General features: G+C 36.5%; 1 protein-coding gene across 2 annotated transcripts in view; it reads left to right on the forward strand.

Annotated features, from left to right (window-relative positions):
- The window catches only part of ROBO1 (roundabout guidance receptor 1), a 196,418-nt gene that overhangs the window by 26,470 nt on the left and 148,843 nt on the right, over nucleotides 1–21,105 (forward strand). For both annotated transcript variants that reach the window (XM_036754542.1, XM_036754543.1), the window contains exon 2: nucleotides 18,727–18,847. In XM_036754542.1, the coding sequence (XP_036610437.1) occupies nucleotides 18,727–18,847 (121 nt within the window). The remainder of the gene's footprint in view (nucleotides 1–18,726; nucleotides 18,848–21,105) is intronic.

Raw genomic sequence — 21,105 nt, forward strand, 5'->3', positions numbered from 1 at the left:
TTAGGAGAAAAGGAAATTACCTGAGCAGCTGAGGGTGTGAATAAAGAGGGGTGGATATGAAGGATACAGAGCAAACAACTAAATTGATGTGGACCCATCTAGTCCCCTAGATTTCTGGCTTACCTCACCAAAATTCTCTTTTGTTTTTGTTTTGTCGTTGTTCTCCCCCTGCTTCCCGAAGGACTTTCTTGACTATATCTCGAATAGGCCCTATTGTATATTCTAGACCTCACCCTCTTTTCAAATTAATTATTTTAACAGGTCATATTGAACTTCTGTTAGGTATGTAATTTGGTGCTAGGTAGTATTAGAAATTCAGAGAATTCATATGGTCTCTCTGGTCCTGATTTTATTTTACAGAATCTATATTTGCACTCTTAACTTTCCAGTAAGGTGTTTGTTCTTCACTTGCCTTTTTAAATTTTGAAATTACTCTGTTTGATCACATGTGTCTCCATATTTAGAGGAAAGTTTAACTTTTATAACAAGTTATTTTCCCATCAATTTTGCTTAAAATATGTAGTTTTGTTCCTAGATGTTTACATTGAAAATTATTCCTTAGTTATCTATAGTATAGTCAGTTTTACACAACAACTTCCTATTCCAGTCCTTCATTCTCTTCGGGTCCTGGAAGGGCTTCAACTAGATTTCCTTTCCAAGATATATAAGGATTCAGATCTACTAGAATAAGAGCCATTCCCCGGTTGGTAAATGGCTAAAATATATGTACAGACAGTTTTCTGAGGAATAAATCCAAATTCTCAATAACCATATGAAACAATGTTCCAAACAAAAATAGTAAGATAAATGAAAATTGAAGCAACTCTGAGGTTCTGCTATATATATATATATATATATATATATATATATATATATATATATATATATATATATATATATAGTGTGTGTGTGTGTGTGTATGCTGAGGTTAACTACACAATAGATATTTTAAAAAATCCATTTATATTTTCCTGTATGGTTTCTGGGCCAATATCTTTTGAGTAAATATAAACCTTGATGTGGAATCTCTTTGATGTTGTGAGACAATGCAATCCTTACAATATTATCAATGAATAGGGACATATGGAGGGACCTTTCCGTACATCTTCCATTTGAATCCTTTGGACTATATTCTCCATGAGTCGGTAGAAATCACCTTTATTGAACATTCTTCTCCCTATTTTCTTAGTCACATGATGTTGGTAATCAGAGTTATTGAACAGTTATCTCTGTGAATCTGTTAGTAGTATATACTGTCCATCAATAGATGGCACTCAGACATACCTGCTGGGTTACTTATGCCTTTCAGAATTTTAGAGCAGCAAGGCAGTAAGAGTACAAGATTGTAATATAAATAGTTTATCCGCATTCCCAGCCTTGGAGTGAGAGCTAACTTGGAAGTTCACCTCTTGTTTGTTCCCAGTTAGAAGCCGAGGAAAAGAAACGTGTCTTCCATTTAACACCAGGAAAAGAGAAAGTGTCAGTCACTCACTGACAGTCACAACACTGCCTGGATACTAGACTGTAGGGTTATTGCTCTAATGTCTACGAGCTATGAACACACCTTCTCTTTGATTTGAATTTTCATTTTTCACTCCAGATTGGAAGGTTTTCCAGATCTCAGTCTGTCCCTGTGCCACATAGCATTGAAATACCCCAGAGCCTGTCCCCACATGGCAGAGATGACCTTTCATAAATTGGTGATATACGATGGGAGTGGAACAAGGATGGTTTCAGACACGATCCTATCTATTTCTACCCCCTCCAAGTTCTTTTTTTTCCTCAACTTGTGGTATTCTCCACAATGCATTGCCACTTTCTACAAGTCTGTCACCTGAGGGGCATGTTGGCATACCTATTAAACTTTAAAAGGGAAGTTGTCTTATACACACAAAAGAAGTTAAAGAAGTTACATACCACCTCTTAGTCACAGCTGACGGGAGGTAAAGAAGAACCTTCTTTAAGGTAGCTTTTTCACTCTTTTAGTTCAAAAGCTTTTTAGAAAATCAGAATGATTTTAGATGGCTTTCAGCTAGTATACCACTATATGTGATGATACAACAATGATGGTGAGGATAGCAACATTAATAATTACTATGATTTACACAACACTTTAAAGTTGGCAAAGCATTTTACAAATGTAGATGTATATTTGAATACATACACACGTATTTTTATGATAAGCACTGTAAATAGATATTTAATTTGGCTCAGAATTGAATAAGAGACAAGGATGGATTATATTTAGGAAATTGTACCATGCCTTTAACTATCTCACACTATTCCCTGACAAAACTCCTTATCTTTTTAACACATTTTTCCCTCTGATGTTGCTATGTGTTTTCAGCACTCTAGTGTCTGAAGGATCAAATTTACAAGCAGCTCAGAGGACAATGAAGGGGTGCATTATGGGTGTAGCATATTCCCAGTTATGCCAAATGCAAGTAATTGCATATGATTTGTCATTCAGTGTATAAATAGAAAAGGAGGTAGAGCATTCATTTGATGAGAGTGAGGGATAACAGATGTACCGTTACAGTACACCAGTAGGAACCATAAAGTGTAAGAGGACAGAGAAGAAGACGTGAATGGGTTCCACTCTTGGAGGAAATAGCCACATAGATGAGGTCAGAGAATATAGACATATCAAAGCATTGAAATGAAAATGCAAGAATCACAGCTTAAGGGGAAAAATTAAATGATGTAGTGAATTTTTGTAAGTAACTACACATGTCCTTCATCGTAGATTAACTACACATATATGGGATAATCTGTTTCTGTAAGAAAATGAGTTTAATTCTACAATCAACTTAAAGCAAAGTGCATAGTAAGATTTGAATAGACAGCAAAATATAATTTTAGAAACTTGGGATTGAAATCAGTATTGCATCCTGATGTGTTCTATAGATGGAGCGATACTGCCTACAAATAAATAGGTTCTGTTCTTGAGGAACTTTATTTATTTTTTTGTTTGTTTTTGTATTTTTTACCAGGGTAGCAGCCACTCTGGGGCCACTCTTCTCAACTTGCACCCACAATCAATGGTTAATTCCCAGGGGATTGTGACTACTACTTTTATGATTCTAAGTATAACCTTATGGGGTTATATCTCTAACATTGTTAACTCATGAGCCTCCATCTACGTGCTTTCTGTTTATAATTTGCTGTTTGATTCAGAGTTTTTAAAAAAAGTTGTTATAAAACTCTCCCCTGCCCCCCAACTCCTGTTAGTACTCTCCTGTAAAGGCACACAGCAGTCACAGGAAGAGTGGGCTTAAATTGGTCCTCATAGTGATAGAGAGGAACATGTGTGGCAAGGGACACCACAACTTTCTTCTTTTGTGGAGTCCTCGTGAAGTCTGCTTAGGTGCAGCTCTCTGCTAGGATCTGAGGTTCCTTTAAAGAGCTGGTGTTTCTTTCAGCTCTAGGGGTCACAGTACCTGAAACTGCCTTTCCTTCCATCTGGTACTAGTAGACTTTTCGTAGAATATTCACAGTTTCCCCCGGGCGACTGTCTTTCAGTATGCCTTTATTTTTCAGTATGTTTCTCTGTTTCTAGCTAAGACATTGTCTCCTCCTAGTTTGGTCACCCTGATTTCAGCTGAACGCTATTTTCTGCTATTACAGGATATTTGAAGATGTGATTAATTGGAAGGTGGGGAAGAAGAACCCTCCCCTACTCCTTATTACCCTGCCTTCTGTCATCTCAGTGACCCTTTCTCAAGAGCCTGGCTATAAATCTTGAATTGGAATACTCCACTCTTAAGCTTGGAACCTTCTGCCACTATACGGGTTCAGTGCGGAACTGATTTGGTTTTTAAACACAGGTGTGAGGAGTTTGACTTCTCCTCCCAGGCAATCATATAACCCAATAAGGAAAGAATTAGGTGACAGATAAAGTGCTTAAGACAGGAAAGTAAGTTTTTAAAACACATATATACTAAAATGTAAACATAGATGTTGCTAGATTGGCTGATTCAGTTGATGTATCTGGGCCCTCTGTCATTACATTGTTCATTAGGATGACAGACCCCGGCATCGCTCTTTCAGCCTGCACTCACAATTAAAGGTTAGGTCCCCGGGAGGGTGACTACTCCTTTTAGACTTCTAGTTCCTGTGAGCCTGGGCTTTTACTATTGGAGCTCATAAGTCCCCATCTCTGTGCATTCTATTAACAGTCAGCCATTCTCCCACCTTATACTGGCAATGGGGATTGATCCTAGTAATGTTCTTTCTTTTAAAAAATAAGTTCAGCGTTAAGAAGGAAAGTGTCCGTGGTCCCACCGTACTTCCCCCTTGTAAATTCACACCTGCAATATTACACTCTTTTTAATATTGGCAAACTGGCGGGCTTCCAGAGGCAGAAGAGGGCAACTTAAATTGGTGAGGAGACTCAAAACCATGGCTTACACTCAATGTAACTAGGCTAGAAAGACTTAAGAGAGAACTGCACAGTTGCCTCAAAATTATTTGAAAGACTGACATATGGAAGAAGCCACACTCTTATTTTGCTTGACTCCAAAGGGGAGAATTTGATTTAGAATGTGTAGGGATAAGGAAGAGGAGAGAGAGGAGAGGAGAGAGAAGCTCCTTAGAACCCCCAAATAAAATGTGCTTTCTCAGGAAATAGTGAGTTCCTCAATCTTTTTTGATCTTCAGGTAGAGATTGCATACTTGCAGACAATGTTCCTATTTCAGGTATGAGTTGAAGTGGTTGACCTTTGAAGCAAACTCTGAGGTCCTCTTTTATTTGCTTGCCTTTTCTTTTCTCAATCTCACTTCTCTTTCTGCTTTGTGTACATCGCCATACATTTCTTTAATGGCTCGACCAATTTTGGAATATAGAGTGCAAGCAATGAAAGAAAGAGAAACTAACTTCTATATGTAGATTGAAACTTTGATTTTGGTGTAATTAGCACTGTGCTTTATGAAAATTAGATTATCACTTGCAAAAATGAATTCTTTGAAAGGTATAAGATTTTATACCTTGTAGTTTGTTTCTTTTCTTGAGGTCACAATTTTTGATGGTTGACTATTCTTTCCTTTTTTTTCATAATTGAGAAGCATTTTATCATGACTTGTAAGTTCAATGTTTCTTTCTAAGTAAAAGGTTGAATAACTATATGAGAGCTATATGAGAGATAAGTAATAAATAAATGTTTAATTTAAATTATTGAATATTTTTATGTTGTTTCAACTGTTAGTAATATTTTGAAGAAAGGAGAACTTTATCGTAAGAAAATCCACAGGCTGAATATAGTGGTTTTTCTGAGCTTCCAGAGGTCCTTTCACACTTGATATTGTCTGTGATTTTTACTGCTGTTGTTAGTGCTGGATACTCGCCATCAGAATACAGCAGAATTTAAATTTTATAGGAAGATGATCACACCTTGCAACCTGAAATTATCAAATTTCACAATTGAAACTTACACTAGATTGAAACTTTAAAGAAGGGACAAGCAGAAACAGGTGGACAAAAAAAATCTCCTAAATTTTTTTTGATATGCCCATGAGCTAATGACATTAATGAGCAATAGCTCATTTGCTAATGTTATTTCTTGACTAAAGTGATAATACCTCCTGCTAGTTGTAAAAGCAGAGACTCTAGTATGTACATTCCGTTCAGTTGATTTGCTGAGACAGGTGACAAACTTTAAACCTGATTTTGTGAGAAATGAAAATTATCTTTAAGTTATATATTGTTTTTAACTTTAAAATACATGGATATTATTTAATGAGATATGTGAAGTTTATCCATTTAATAGCCATCATATCTTATGAAGCCCCAATACTGTAGTGTATTATATCTGATATTTTCACAGAGACAGAGTAAATCATTCTGTCTCCTTCTAGTACTTAGTTACCAAAGACATTCTTTCTTGGCTCAGTTCTTTATCAGATCCAGTTTTGGGTTATGGTCCTAATCGTATAGGACCTAAACACCTGGAGGAGCAACTAAAACCTTCATGCTTTCATCTGTTCTCCATTTTGTTAGCACTCAGCATTTGACCTTCCCCAAATCTGGCCCAGTTCGAATTGAAGAAAGTACCTTCTTGGTTAATTGTTTCAGGCTGCAAAGATCTATAGACCCAGGAAAGAGAAAATGTGAAACCTATTGTTTTATGTTGGCCTTGAGCCAAACTTAGTTAAAAAGTGTAGGCATGCATAAGGAAGATAGATGTAGAAGAGTAGATAGATGGTCTTTGGAGTCAGAATAACTTGGGTTCAAGATTTTTGATGCTTGCTGTCTTTGTGAACCTTTGCAAATCCTTAACCTCTCACTGCTACACCTAAGGCTCTAAGGTGATATAAAATTACAGATCTAGACTGCCTCCTTTCCTCTTCTCCATATGGCCATCTTCATTGTTAAAACCATAAAGTAATGATACATATTACGTACATAAAAAGGAAGTAATTTGTAGCTTCACAAAGAAAATCTTTTTTTATCTTAACTATGTTTTTTATTTAACTACATATTTTTCAGTGTTAAAAATAGGAGAGGAATTTCTACTTTTTCCCCTACTTTTTAGCAGCACTGTTTTTGTCAGATATCATTGGGTTGCTTCTGTAGTAGCAAACAGCCATCTTCCAAATGTATAAATGATTGAAACTAAGAATTGGGAAGTGTTGAGGAAGAAATAGAAATAAGAGAGATGGAGCTTTGTTGATGGTGCAGCAAGCTTGGGGATAGTTTTGAATTTCCACTTGTCAATCAAGTTTTCTATGTTAGGCTCTTATTTCTCTCCAGTGGTTGAGTGTGTTCAGCCTGAGTTTGTGTTCTGTCTTGAAATGGTTTTGTAAACTCTACCAGTAAACAAATTAATTTATATCATGTTCTGAATTTAGATATAGCATAGGCAAAGCTAGGAGTTACTGGAAAATCCTTATTGCTTCTTCCACCCCAAGTAAAATTCTGGTAGTAAATAAAAAGCAACACGCTAAAGGCTGCACTTTTTTTTTACTTATATTAGAATTTCTTTCCCACTAATATGGTGTAAAAATAAGTTCAATGAATGTATTTTGGAGTTTAAATATTTTCTCTGTTAAGACTGTACTCAGGTAGACTGATGCTTTCATTAAACCTTCTGTATAATTCCCATAGATAATATATGTATAGTTAAACTGGATAAGAATGCCAGAAGAATGAATCAGACTAGATAAGGTAGTAAAAATTTAGTGTCTTGTGTTTTAAAAATTTTATTTTTTTCTACCTTTTGAACTTAAATGTGATTCTGGGTTAACAGTTCCAAATGATGTAGCTGAGGTCCGTATTCTGCACAGGTAGTTGCACATTCTCTTTATCATACAAAGTCACATGCTTGTCGTGAGATGGTTATGGCCATCAAAGCATAAAGTTTTTCTGATCAGCAAGACCAATTAGACAGATATGGGTCGAGCTATTAATGCTTCTAGCCTTGAGCCAATTAAGTGATTGGAATAATTTATTACTTTCTTCATACAGCTGTGAAATTGAATAGTAAAGTACGATAAACTGGGAGGAAAGGGAAATTTAAGAAAGTGGAATGAGACATTAAACTTTGAAGGAAGTCTATTGCTTATATAAAAATTAAATAAAATTTGAATCCGAGGGGAAAAAGGATTTGTGTCATCAGTCATGAGCATATCACAGGCACGTTAGTGAGTTTTAAACTTGAGAAAATGTTAGCACTCCCACACCCTCAATAATAATAACAATCATCAGATTTTTTTGTGTAGATGACCAGCTAAGAAATATGTATATTCCTCGTGATATTCTTTCAGTAGTCACCAGAAATCTATATCTGACTTCTAAAATTCTACTCATGTCCTTAAATTCTTGTTTATTCTGTTTTATTTGCTTATTTTTGTCTGAAAGATTTATGTTAATATTCTCAACCTTTGTATTTTGCTATGTATTCCTTCCTATAAATGAATTATTTTGTCCTTTAAGTACTTATATGCTATATTAATTGACTCATATATATTGCGTATTAATGTTATTTCATTATCTATGGTTCCTTTCAACATAATATAGTTTCCTGCTTATCTCTTTTAACCATGACCTATTTTTACTCTTTCCTTGACCGAGATTTTGAATGCTACTCTTACTTACCAGATACATGATAGGTTCTACGCCAGCATCTTGTTTACTCATTATGTTTCTAGTGTGATTCTTGTAAACAACACATTATTGGTTGTGGCCCCCGAGCCCTTTCTGGTCCTGTCCCCTTCCCCTTCCTTGCTACGGTGCTGGATTGGATAACTAGATTGGATAGCTAGTCACCCATCCTCCCAGTTCAGCAGCCCTGGTCTGGGTTAGGAAGCTAGTGACTGTGTTGAGATCAAGCCACAATCCTTGGAGTCTGCCTCTGCCTTTATGTCAAGTCTTAGATGCAGATGAGATGCTGGCCTCAGTCTGTTTTTTTTTTTTTAACTTCTCCTGGCCCATTTAAAGCCAACTGAATCCTCCCAACAAGCTTAACTAAAGATAATGCTGGCTTCCAGCCTCCTAAGGTGCCCCAGGTAGCCTCTGCCTCATTTCCTTTTCTTTAATCTCCTTGTGCAGCCACTGAATACCAGAGTTCTAGTGAGTTCTAGGCTTCTTGTTGTGTCACACCTGAACTGCCTGGGTACTACACCCCTCTTTTTGTTTGGGCAGTCCCCTTTCTGGAGCTAGGAAAGATTCAGACCTCTTAGGAGTAGGGGCCTATGCACTGTGCTGTAATCAGAGAACAAGCGAATTTAAGATGCTTTTAAATATTTCCATCCATTAGAATAGCAATGAGGATTGGACCTGTGATTTCATTGGTATAGGGAACTCCCAGGAGAGGAAACACCTTCCAGTTCAGGTTTTCATCTCTGCAACTTATTAGAGAGTTGGCTGGAAAGGTTGAGTGACTTGTGGAGAGTCTCACAACCCATTTGTAGAAGAGGTGTAGCCAGGCCCGTGAAGCCCGGGCTGTGAAGCCAGGCCTGTGGCCTTCCTAGGTCCTCTCTGCCTTCACTCTTGGATCTGGCCAAACTGGCTTTCTCTCTGTTCCTCACCCACAACATCGCATTTCTCATCCCTATACCTTCATATCGACAACCCCCCATGCCTAGCATGCACTTCCTCTTCCCATCCCCCTCATGGAGTCCTTCCTTTGAGATGAATCTCAGGAATTCTTCTCATGAAATCTTTCCCAGTTCCTGCCACTGAGTATCAGTGTCCTCACTTCCAAACTACCTTGTATTGTATTATTTTGTATGTTTGAACTGATTAACTGTACTTAAACTGTGTATATTTTGTATATACTTGTCTCCCGCATTAAAATGTAAGCTCATTGTAAGTAGGATTTTTTCATTCTTTGTACTGGTATCCCCAGTACCTAACACATATGTATAAGTCTGTCTGTCTCTCTGTCTTTCTCCCTCCCCTCTTTTGCCCCCCTCTTCAACCCCCCCCCGTGTGCGTGTGCGTGTGTGTATATGTGTGTGTGTATATGTATATATATATATATACACACACACACACATATATATAAAATCTTATATATAATTAAAGATAAAATATAACATAAAGGCAAATATCTATTTATATATAGAGACACACATATACATACATATATACACACACAAGTACTTGTGAATATAATTTACCTTAAGCCTCATATCAGTTGAAAGAACTAGGAATATTTTCCTTTGAGAAGAAAAGATGCAGAGGTAACGTAAGAGGTATCTTTCAAGTATTTTGAAGTGTTCTGTGGAAAAGAGATCAAATTCATTCTGCTTGGTTCCGGAAGGAAGCGCCAGAACACTGAGCCAGAGTGCAAAGAAGCAAATTTAGGCCTGAGGTAATGCAAACAAAAACTTCCTACATTTAGTAATGTCCAAGAGCAGGCCAGGTTCTGACCTTTCTTTGAAGGTCTTGGGTGGGGGTTGAGTGACCATTTACCAGGGATGTTGTAGGTGAGGGTCTCTTTCAGATAGAGTTTGGAGTTCATCAATCCTTTATTCTCTAACGACTCTGGATTTCTGTGATGATTTGGGGGGGGGGAAGGGCGAGTAAATTCCCAATTCATTGTATAACAACTGGGTTTTAGAAATCATGTGGTGTATTTATTAGTATACTTATAGGTAGCAGGAACTGTCGGAAACCCAAGTGTTTGAATCTCTTGTTGCAGCCAGATTTCTGATCAAATCGAATAAAGTCCATATAATTAATAATGGCCTTTATTTTCCTCTTAGGCAGCTTGCCCGGGTATTAAGCGGCAGAACTGCAGCTCAGACTTGTTATGCCTGGGGCCAGCGTCACATATTCAGCCCAGGGCAGGCAGATTGAAATGAACTCCCCAGTTTAAGATAGGTGGGCCTGGCGGAGGGATCTAGAGCCTAAGGAAAGGTATTGTTGGAAGGTGGGCAGAGCGGCTCAGGGAAGGGGTAGTTCACCCCTGCCTGTTACAGGCTGATTCTCTTTAACTGACTATCCCTGCTCATAATTAGGTGCTACTCTCTATTATTCCTGTGTTGCCAAAGGACTCCCAAGGAATCGTCGTCCAGTCTTGTCCGCCTCTTCGTTACTGCGTTTGGAGTTCTCCTGGCAAAGATACTGCACTGCTTTGCCATTCCTTCCCCAGCTCGTTCCATAGATGAGGAAATGGAGAAAACAGAACTAAGTGACTCACCCAGGGTCACACGGATAGTGAGTGTCTGAGGCTGGATTTTGATTAGCCGTGCCACCTGGCTGCCCCATTTTAAATCCAAAGCTTTCTAGTAACTTTGACACCTTCTAAATCCAAAGATTTCTAAATATGATGCCTTGGGTCAGTGCTCAAGCTATCTCATGTTAGTTAAAGATCAGCAAACGGAAGAAAACTTTCTCCAGTATTCTCTGCCCTGGTGGTTGTTGTTGCATTCCTGGTTGTTCTTACTGAATGGACCACTGCCGGGTTGGGGGAAGGGAGGAAACTACTACTGTGCGAGTACATTTTGCATAGCTCTATTAGAAAGTGAGAAAAGTCTTTGAGACCATTAGTGTGACACCCGAGGAAAAGGCCTGCGGGATGTACTTGGTCGTTTGTGTTACTTACACGTCACAAAATGAGAGAAATTCCATGAGAGGCATTTTGATGGTTTGCTCTAAATCCAAAGAGACTTTTTTCACCTGTAAGTTCATAACATTATACTTAATGAAGTTCAAAGATGCCGATAGATTTTTAGAACAAAAGACTGGTAGTCATATTGCAGTTCTGCGAAGGAGGTACTTTTTTTCAGAAACTAACATAAAGACCAGTGGATGGAGAGGTGACTTCACTAGCAAGTGATCCCAAAGCTTCTCAGCTTCACCAGTAGTTTGTTTTCGTCGTTGTTCAGACGTATCTGACTCTTTGTGACCCTGTGGACCACAGCATGCCAGGCTCACTGTCCATGGGGTTTTCTTGGCAAAGATACTGCAGTGGCTTGCCGTATTCTTCTCCGGCGGATCACTTTTTTCTCAGAACTCTCTGGTATGACTTGTCCATCTTAGGTAACCCTGTACAGCATAGCTCCTGGTTTTGTTGAGCTATGTAAGCCCATCTACCATGACAACATGGTGATCCAAGTTCATCCGTATGTAAATTACTTAATTACATGGCGATAATTTAATTGTCAAGAGTCAGTGTTACTGGACTAAATAAAGTATAGGTGTCAATGTATATGAACACTTTCCAAGGGTTCTTTCTTTAGCCTTTATAGATTACCAGCTGTTAATTCATTATTACAGTGAGTTGTTTTTTTTTTTTTACAGTATTTGTAATTAAAACCACAGAGCTTGAGTTTAAAATCTATTAAGAGGATTAAGGAAACTTAAATATTTGACAGTTTGGTAGTTAACAGTTTGGAATCAGCTTTGAGGCTCTTAATATAATTGGTGGTTTCTCTTTTGGTCTGTTGGATTCAAGACATGTTAGGTTGATGTAATGAAAAACAGATGATATTTTGTGTAGCTGTTCTACCTAATTAGACCCAATCAGTTTAGAATGTTAACCTGAGAGGTGTGTGGATAATATTGTGGTGGTGATACTTGAAAAAATTCCTTTGTAACAGATACTGCAAATCATCTGACTCGCTTTAGGGTAGAGAAATGAAGACATACCAGATGAGTTCAGTTCAAGTTCATCTTTGTGATTTCAAGCATTGATTACAGAGTAGAGTGTATGCACCGCAGTGCAACCAGACTAAAAGCTTATTTAATTTACAGCCTTGAGGAAACATGCTTCTTATTGTGTATGCAAAGGTAATAAGAACTATATTTATATATTCAGGAGGGGGAAAAAACCCCTAATCATTGGAGCTTATTGACTCAAACTAGAGATGTGAATCAGGCCCCCTTGCTTTCGCTAAAATATCTGTATTTCTGAATGCCTGCGCCTGCTATATTACCTTGTTGCTCAGTGTACCATAGAGAAAAAGATAAAGCCTTCTGGAAAGGGAGTTTCTTGCTGCTCTGGAGAAGTTCTTAGAGAGTACTTTTTTAGAGAGTAAGCATATGGCTTTAATGAAGAAGTTTTTGTCATCTTCAGTTATAAATAGAAATGATGTTGCCTTGTAAGTATTCTAGATACCTGATACCTTCAGAAATGTATTTTTTCTTTCCAAGGTATTTTTAAACTAGCGAGTATTATTTTTTCAGAAATTTTTACAACTTCTGGGTAAGATGTTCAGACATGAAAAGGTTGCAAACAACTCTGCTCCCCCAAAACATGTATCAATGATGAACTTCGCTTATGAAAGGAGAACTCCTCCACTGAACTCCTGCATTCTATCTAGACTGTATTAGGAGATGGGACCTATCAAAAATATATCAAAAATAAATGACCTGGGCTCTGTGAAAACCGTGGCTTGAACAAGAAATCTATGTCATATTTCAAAAAAAGTATAACAAAAAATTTGGAGAGCTATTAGAACTAGTGTGTCAAGTGAAATAAAATCTCCCCATATTCCTAAGAAACCCCCAAATTGAAAATGCTGAGAAATGCCATAACCAAAATCCAAATTTTCCAGGTTTTCAAAACATCTCCTAAGAGTTGGCAACAGTCTGAATTATCTAAGACTCTGCAGCTAGTATTTTAAAGGAAAGAAAATACAGCTAGGTCTCAGTTAGCACAAAGGTCATATTGTTTGAATTCACACTGTTTGAAGTTATAGGGCAGTATGTAGTGAATTTTTACAATAGATTTTTAGTCACCTATTAACATAATATATAAAGGATAGGAAACATTTCTGATTCAGTTTTATTAGAAAACACTAATAACAGCAAGCAAAATATTAAAAAACTAAAAATATTAAGTGTTGTACCTAACACTGTTCCACTGCCTTTTCTTTAAGTCTTCACATATACACTGGGAGGTAAAGAGAGATTTCTCCAAATCGCAGCAGTTTTACATCCCCCCATCAACATTTGGGTCTTTCATATATTTTTGCTTCACAACATCATACAGGTCAAATGATATCTTTAAATTCTTTGAGAGTAAACTCCTTCATTTGCACGTTATCGGCTTCTTGTGCATCATTGTCTGTAAACACTCATTTCTAGACATTATCATTTTCTAGTTTACTAACGAAACCAAGCTTTTTTCCACTATTTGTTCTTTCTTTAACAGTCTGATTTTAAAAATAAAACCTTTAAAATTATTATTTGTATGGTGTCAAAATGCACTTGCATCCTATAAACAATTGCTTCTAGTTATTTGTTGCCTAGCATGGTGAATATTTTTTATTGCATCTTTATGTTATAATTTTTCAAGAAGTCAGTTAAGAAAATTACATCATTGCCTGAAGTTTTAGCAATTGCCTGTTTTTTTCCTAAGTTTTTTTCTTAGGTGTTAGACTTGAAATATTACAGTGGTTCCTTGATCCGCGGATAAAAATAAACGTTGTATTAGTGGCAAAGAAAAAATACTTTTAGTTTCTCACTAGTTATGTTGGACTAGTATGGCTTTAAACTATGTATGGCTTTAAAGAAAAACGTAAATGATTCCTCCTCCAGGAAAACCTTCCTAAGCATCTCATCCATAATAACCTTCACACTTACTCTTCCACCTCTCGGTTCAGATAACACTGTTTGCAAACCCAATGTGCTTATCATATATTCTTTCACATTATAATTCTCTGTGTATATTTCTCATCTTCCCTATGATACTAGCAAGCACCTTGAAGAAATTTCAAACGTAGGCTTAATTTCTCATTTACATCAAAGAAAAGTTAAGGGAAGAAGATTCTACAAATTCATTACACCAAGCAACCTTAACAACAAGCGAACTCTTCGGTTTTGGGCATCTCTAGCTAAATAATATTTCTTTATAATAAGTGCTGTCATTTTTTAAAATTGATCTAACGTCACGGATAATACCTGAAAGACACAGGTCAGATTCCCTATAGAATATAGAATCAGGATTAAACACAGATATCTTTGTAAATTTGTATTTACTTTGTAATCTCGTCATCATGCTTCAATACTCAATAGTGAGTAGCAGTAAACCTTCAAAATAAAACAAAAACTAAAGAACATATATTGTTTCTAGGGAATATAGGCTAAGGAGTAAGGAAAGGTTCTGCCTTCCTGATGGGTTGGAGGGAACCCAGTCCTGAATGGAGATGAGATAGCTAATAACAGCCTTTATTTTTTTAAAAAGCACTTTATAAATATCTCGTTTTATCATCACAACAACCCTGGGAGGTAGGTGCTCTTATTATGTACATTTTATAGAGGAAGAAACTGAAGTAATACAGCATTAAGTTTATGGTTTCTGTAATATCGAACTAAGTCTGCATTCCATTCCCAGAATAAATTCAGCCTGGTCAGAGTTTTTCAACATTTTCATCAGAGAATATTTTGTTGTTTTTTCAGTTGTTTCGGTTATGTCTGACTCTTTGTCAACCTATTTTGGGTTTTCTTGACAAAAATACTAGAAAGGTTTGTCATTTTCTTCTCCATCTCATTTTTACATATAAAGAAATCGTAGCAAACAGGTTAAGTGACTTGCCCAGGGTCACACAGCTAGGAAGTGTCTGAGACTGGATTTGAACTCAGGTCTTGTTGATGCCAGCCCTGGCGCTCTCCCGATCTACTGCACCAGGTAGCTGTCTCATAGTATATAATCTTTTGTTATCTTGTGGTGGCCTCTTTGCCAATATTTTATTTAAAGCTTGTGCTTAAAAGTTTGTTACAAATATTATTCTGATTTTCTTTCTCTGGTTTAACTTTATCTGATTTACATATCTGTAGCAACAGTGTTACTAGCAGCTGCTGTGGAGATGTACGGCCAATAACACCGGCACACAGGAGGGCTGCTAACATCTGATTTTCTAAGGAAAGCAACTTTAAGGGGGTTACAATCTCACTTTAATTAAACATACATGTATCATTCACTTAGTTCAGGGGAAAAAAATCAGCACCCTAAACCAGAGAAAACACAAATTGAAATTATAAGTAGAAACTATGTAAACAAAGCAAATAACACAAATCAACAGGGAAGACTTCTGACTGTCTGACCATAGCAGTACATACATAGTTATCAGGGTCAGAAGCACCAACATCTGGGTTTTCAAAGCTGAGGGACTACTTAATGGCTACCCAGAGTCTCGTCTGGCCAAATCACAAGAAGACTCTTCCAGTGAGTGAGCCCCCAAAGTAAAATGCTAACCTCCGAGTATATATGTGTTTCTTCATGGTCAGAGGACATCACAACCATGTGACTCAAACGCATGTGACTTAGGCTTTCTTGTGACTTAAGCAGGTCATCAAAGACTCTTGATTCAGTCAAAGGCAAGGCTCAATCAAAGGCACTTGATTGCCTTGGTGCTGAGAAGCACTCCGAAAGAAGAAACAGCAAAAAGTCCCACTTTTGCCATTACAAGGACCATTTTTATTCCAGGGCAATAATATCTCGTTACATTCAGGAGGATTTTTCTTTAATCTATATGACTAATATATCTCTGAACCTCTTCTTCCTTTTTAAAATTTTATACCCTTCCCTTCTGTTTTCCTGTTTAAATGAATGTAGTGCTGTATCAAACTGTGCATGAAACCTTTCTTTGTATCCCAGAGTAAGTGCTCACATGTTGGTCAGAAGAAATGATACAAAGACACTCTGAAGGTCAACTGTAAGAACTTTGGAATTGATTGTGTGACATTGGAGACCTCGCAGCACGGCATGCCCTCATCAGAGAAGGGGCTATGCTTTATGAGCAAAGCAGAATTGAAGTAGCTCAAAAGATACGTGAGAGGCACAGCTTCAGAGAATCCGTCCCAAATGTTCACATGACTATTTGTGCCCAGCAAGTGGCGGAGCATTCCAAGCTCATATTGGTCTGATCAGCTACAGTTGGATGCACTGTAACTTAACTCTAATGGATCAATGTCATTTTCGTCTTCCTCAAGAAGGAAGGACAACAACCAACCAACCAACCAGCATTTAGCACAGTGCCTGGCACATGGGGTTGCTTAATGAATGTTTATTGACTTGTATTCTAACCTTCTCTAACCAATTCAGAGGAAAATGAGATTCTAGTGATGTCTGCTCTTCTGTTATCATCTTTTCCTCTCTTTATGTAGTCTTTTTCTTGCATATCATGATTATTTGAGAGAATAAGCTGTCTCCTTCCTTCTTTCTTCCCTTGCATATTCTATTTTGTCTCCCTTTTCTTTCTTTTTTAAAAATCATCAAAATGTTAAGTTCCCCCCTCCCCAGAGACTCTGTTTCATTAAATATTCTCTTTGAATGCTGATGAAATTAGTGCTATGAGGGAGCACTTTCTTCTCTCCTGTTATGCTTTTTAAAATTATATGATTGTTTAAATATATTTACATTTTTCTGTTTCTCTTGCCTCCACTATTTGAATTTTGAAGTTTCTACTTAACACTGGTCTTTTCCTAAGAAATATGTGGAAATCTTTTTTATTAAAGGTCCATTCCCTCCCTCCCCATTCTTAGTCTTGCTGTTTTAGTTAGTCTTTATCGTAGGACTGTATCCATTGTCTTTCAGATTATTTTATTCCAAGCTTTCCTACTGGATTAGTGATAGTTGCCATATCTTATGTGATATTCACTGTAGCCCTTCTGTATTTGAACTGTGTTTCCAGTGTTTTTCTTTGACCTTGAAATTCTGGATTTTGTTAATGATATAGGAGTTTTTAATTTGGAATTTCAGGTGTTAAAAAGTAGATTTCTTTATATTTCTGCCTTACCCTCTGGTTCTAATAGATCTGGGTGGTTTTATTCATGATTTCTTGAAATATGGCATTCAGAATCTTTCAGAATTCAGAATGGTTTAATGTTTCATAGATTTTTCAAATAGTTTAATGTTTCATAGATTTTTTTCCTTTAGTCTTTTTTCTATTTCAGTTTATTTTTATATGAGACAATTTATATTTTCTTTTATTTTAAAAATCTCGATTTTTATTTTCATATTTCTTACTGTCTTTTAGAGTCATTGACTTCTCTTTGGTCCATTCTAATTTTCAGGTAGTATGTAACTTGGATAAGGATTTGTGTCTTTTGTTCTAGATCTTTACAGCTCCTCATTTCTGTTTCTTTCCTTAGGAGTTCTCATTTGATCTATTTTGTGTACACACACACACACACACACACACACACACACACACAAACATATATTTTTTAAAAAAAACAAAAATGATTTAAAAAACCCCTCTTCATTTCTTTCAGAAATTCTGGCTGACTTTGTTGCCAAACTATGTTTTTGTTTAAGATTTCGCTTGCAAATATTGTAGAGTTATTCCACCATCTGGATTCATATCTTGGGTATATCCCTAGCCAAAAATATTTTTAATAGTAGATTTTGTTTTTTGGGTTTGTTTTTTGTTTACTCAGCCTTCCACCCTTACTTCTTGAATTGGAACTTTGGTTAAGACCACGATCTCTACATTTCTGAAGTGAATGTAGGGGCTTTGCTTGGTGCTGATCTTTCTTTTGTGCGGCTTGCTGCTACTTTTTCCACATATTTACTGATAGATTCTTCAAGGATCTTAGGGTAGGCTCAGAGTAGGGAGTTATCCATTTTATGCACCAAATGGTCTGATCACTGACCTTCCAATTTAAGTTTTACCAGTTTTCAACTCTGATTCAGCGTCTGGGCCCCATAATTGCAGGCTTCCTCCTGCTTCATGTTCGCTGCCCTGGTTACTCAGCTTCAAGTCTTAGCTTGTCCTTTCTCCTTCCTTACTCCCTTCCCCAAATCCCTAGCCAGTTCTGATCTGTGTGCTGAATCTATGGTCTTGCTCTAGGACTAAAGAGACAAAGGTATAGGCTGTCACTTTTCCACATGCCCTGCCTAGCTACAAAATCATAGGCCTCAGTTTCATTCCTCTTTGTTCCTTAATCCTGTTCTAAGACCAGTTGTAAGAAATTTAGCCTTGTTCTGAATTCCCTGATGCAGTACATATCTTTAGGTACATATCTTCACTCCGGCCCTGCCCTGGGTCAGAAGGCTCCAAGACCCTGACCTTGAGATAGAGTAGCTCTGGTGCTAGAAAGCTCAGCATTGGTCCTTCCTGATTGTAGTCCTTCTCAAGTTCTCACAGGCCTTTTCTGATCTCTCTGTGTTGACCTGGAATAAACTTCCTGACCACCAGTTGTTCTGCTGTTCTTCCAGTATCTTCCAAGTCACTGTTGGAGAAAGCTGGGCTGTGCTGCTGCTTCTTGCTCCATTGTCTTTTTAACTTTGCCTCTTCAGCTTGTGGACTAAAGTAATTACTTTTTTTTTTCAGATCCGAGGAGGGAAGCTCATGATTACATATACACGTAAGAGTGACGCTGGCAAATATGTTTGTGTTGGAACAAATATGGTGGGAGAAAGAGAGAGCGAAGTAGCAGAACTGACTGTTTTAGGTAAAGGACTTTTGTCTAATCTAAGGTCTTTTCCCCTCAAATACTATATCTTCTTTCAGGTTTGTAAGAATGAGTGAATTTCATCCCAAAGATGTTCTCTAACAATTTCTCACGTAGCTTGATGTTCCACAGGTAGAGAGCATGGCTAAATCTATTCAAATCAATTATTCTAAGTATCACCATGTAAAAACTATTAATAGTTGTATTAGTAAAGACAGTAACATAGACATTCCCAATAATGAGTAACAGCATATAAGAAAAATAACTTAAGTTTACTTCGTTTATCTAGTACATTGTTTTGTGCAAAATAGAACACATGATTTTAATTAAAAGAACATTAATATCTCATTTAAATATATTTCAATACTTGGTAATCTTTTACCTGTAAAATGACTAAGGCACATAAATTAAATGACAAAGACTTCTGACTGGTTGAGATAGCTGTCACCGAGCCTGTTCATTAAGTCATTTAAAAATCTTTTAACTGACATTTTCACCCTTTTCTAGAAACAGAATTTAAATTTGTTTTTTTTTTTTGTTGTTGTTGTTAGTGTTCTATTTTTTCCTTAGGACACTGTCATTTCCCAGCACTATTCTTCAGCCAGTAGAAACCTCTCGAGAAGGTATCATTAAGACAAAGATAATCAGCATATTGCTAATTTCTGAGAGAATATGCATCGAGCCCTTCAGAATACTACTGTATTATGATGCAACACAGTCGGTGTTACAAACAATAATAATAATAATCTGGATTTATGTAATGCTTCATAGGTTTTAAAATGTTTTACGTACCTCATTTGAAGCTCAAAACAATCCTTCAAAGTCTTCAGCTGTTCCCATTTTACAGAAGAGGAAACTGGGTCTCAGAAAAGTTAAATGATTTGCCCAAGTTCAGAGTTAGTAAGTGCTTGAGGAAGTAGTCAAACCTAGGTCTTCCTGATGCTGAGTCCAGAATGGCACCCATTGCTGCACACTGCCTCTTGGGATATCAAGAAAATGTCTAACTGTACTTACAAAGTCAAAATAGTGTGCAGCGTTAGATGGTAGATCAGAGGTGTCAAACTCCTGCTGAGCCAGATTAAAATGTTATTGGGAAATGTTTAACTAAATAAATAAAAATACAATACAACAAAGATAATGCTCATTTGAGGTTTCCTCAATCAACATCCACCCCCAAAGAGATCAATTTTTATTTGAGCCTCTGCTGTTGATAATTTCCAAGAATAAGTGATTGAAATAAATGTTTTGACCTCTAAAGGAGCGAACTTCAGCTAGCTGGCAGATTGATTGATTCATATGGAATAACTTTTACATGGTAGGATTAGGGAATAACATTTGCTATTCTAGTAGTAGTTTTATCAATTTAATTTAACCCCAGTTGGAATATTGTATGTATCAAACTACAGGTGCAGAAAATTTCAAATACATTCTTTCTCTGAATTTTCAGTCCAAAATGATAAATATCCCATTCATTATTTGTATTCATTATTTATTTAATATTTGAGTGTAAAACAATAGCAAATGGTGCATTACACAAAACACTAGTTAAACATTGTTATTTAGGATACTATATTAATGGTATACCTTTTTTTTTGTTCTTGAAAGAAGTTTAATACTATTTCCATTAATAATGCTTTACTATAGACTGGTGGGTGCTATAAGAGCAACTTCTAGGAAAACAAATGTGATTCATCAGTATTAATAAATTGCTTTGAAGTAAATCTTTTTAGATTGACATAGAAAAGATAAAACAAAAACAAATACCATTATCTGAACAGCTTTACTATTTTAAGAAATAGTAAAAATTTTTGTAACCTATCCAATTGATCGAATTCGTAGGTTGCTCTTCATATAAAGAAAACCATGGTCCCATTCAGAATCTAGCCATGTGTTAGGTTTTCCCATTGCTGGTGTGAAATTTTTTTAAGTTAATTATGAAAATTGGACTTTTTATTATAAAATGGTCCAACACTGTATTTTTAAAAATTATCTTATTTTTAATTTATGGAATAAAGCCAGAATTCTCATAACATAGTATAATTTTTTTAAAAAAGGTGGTTGCACATGAAACTACAAATCTGTTAGGTACAATTTGCTGTTCCCTATATATACATATACATATACATATACATATATATATATATATGTGTGTGTGTGTGTGTGTGTGTGTGTGTATAGTAATCATGTAGATTTTTTTCCTCACCTCCCCCACCCCCACCATATAAATGGCTACCATTAGACACAAATATGTATATATG

Source organism: Trichosurus vulpecula, chromosome 4 (assembly GCF_011100635.1).
Source record: "Trichosurus vulpecula isolate mTriVul1 chromosome 4, mTriVul1.pri, whole genome shotgun sequence".
In the NCBI taxonomy this organism is placed as follows: domain Eukaryota; kingdom Metazoa; phylum Chordata; class Mammalia; order Diprotodontia; family Phalangeridae; genus Trichosurus; species Trichosurus vulpecula.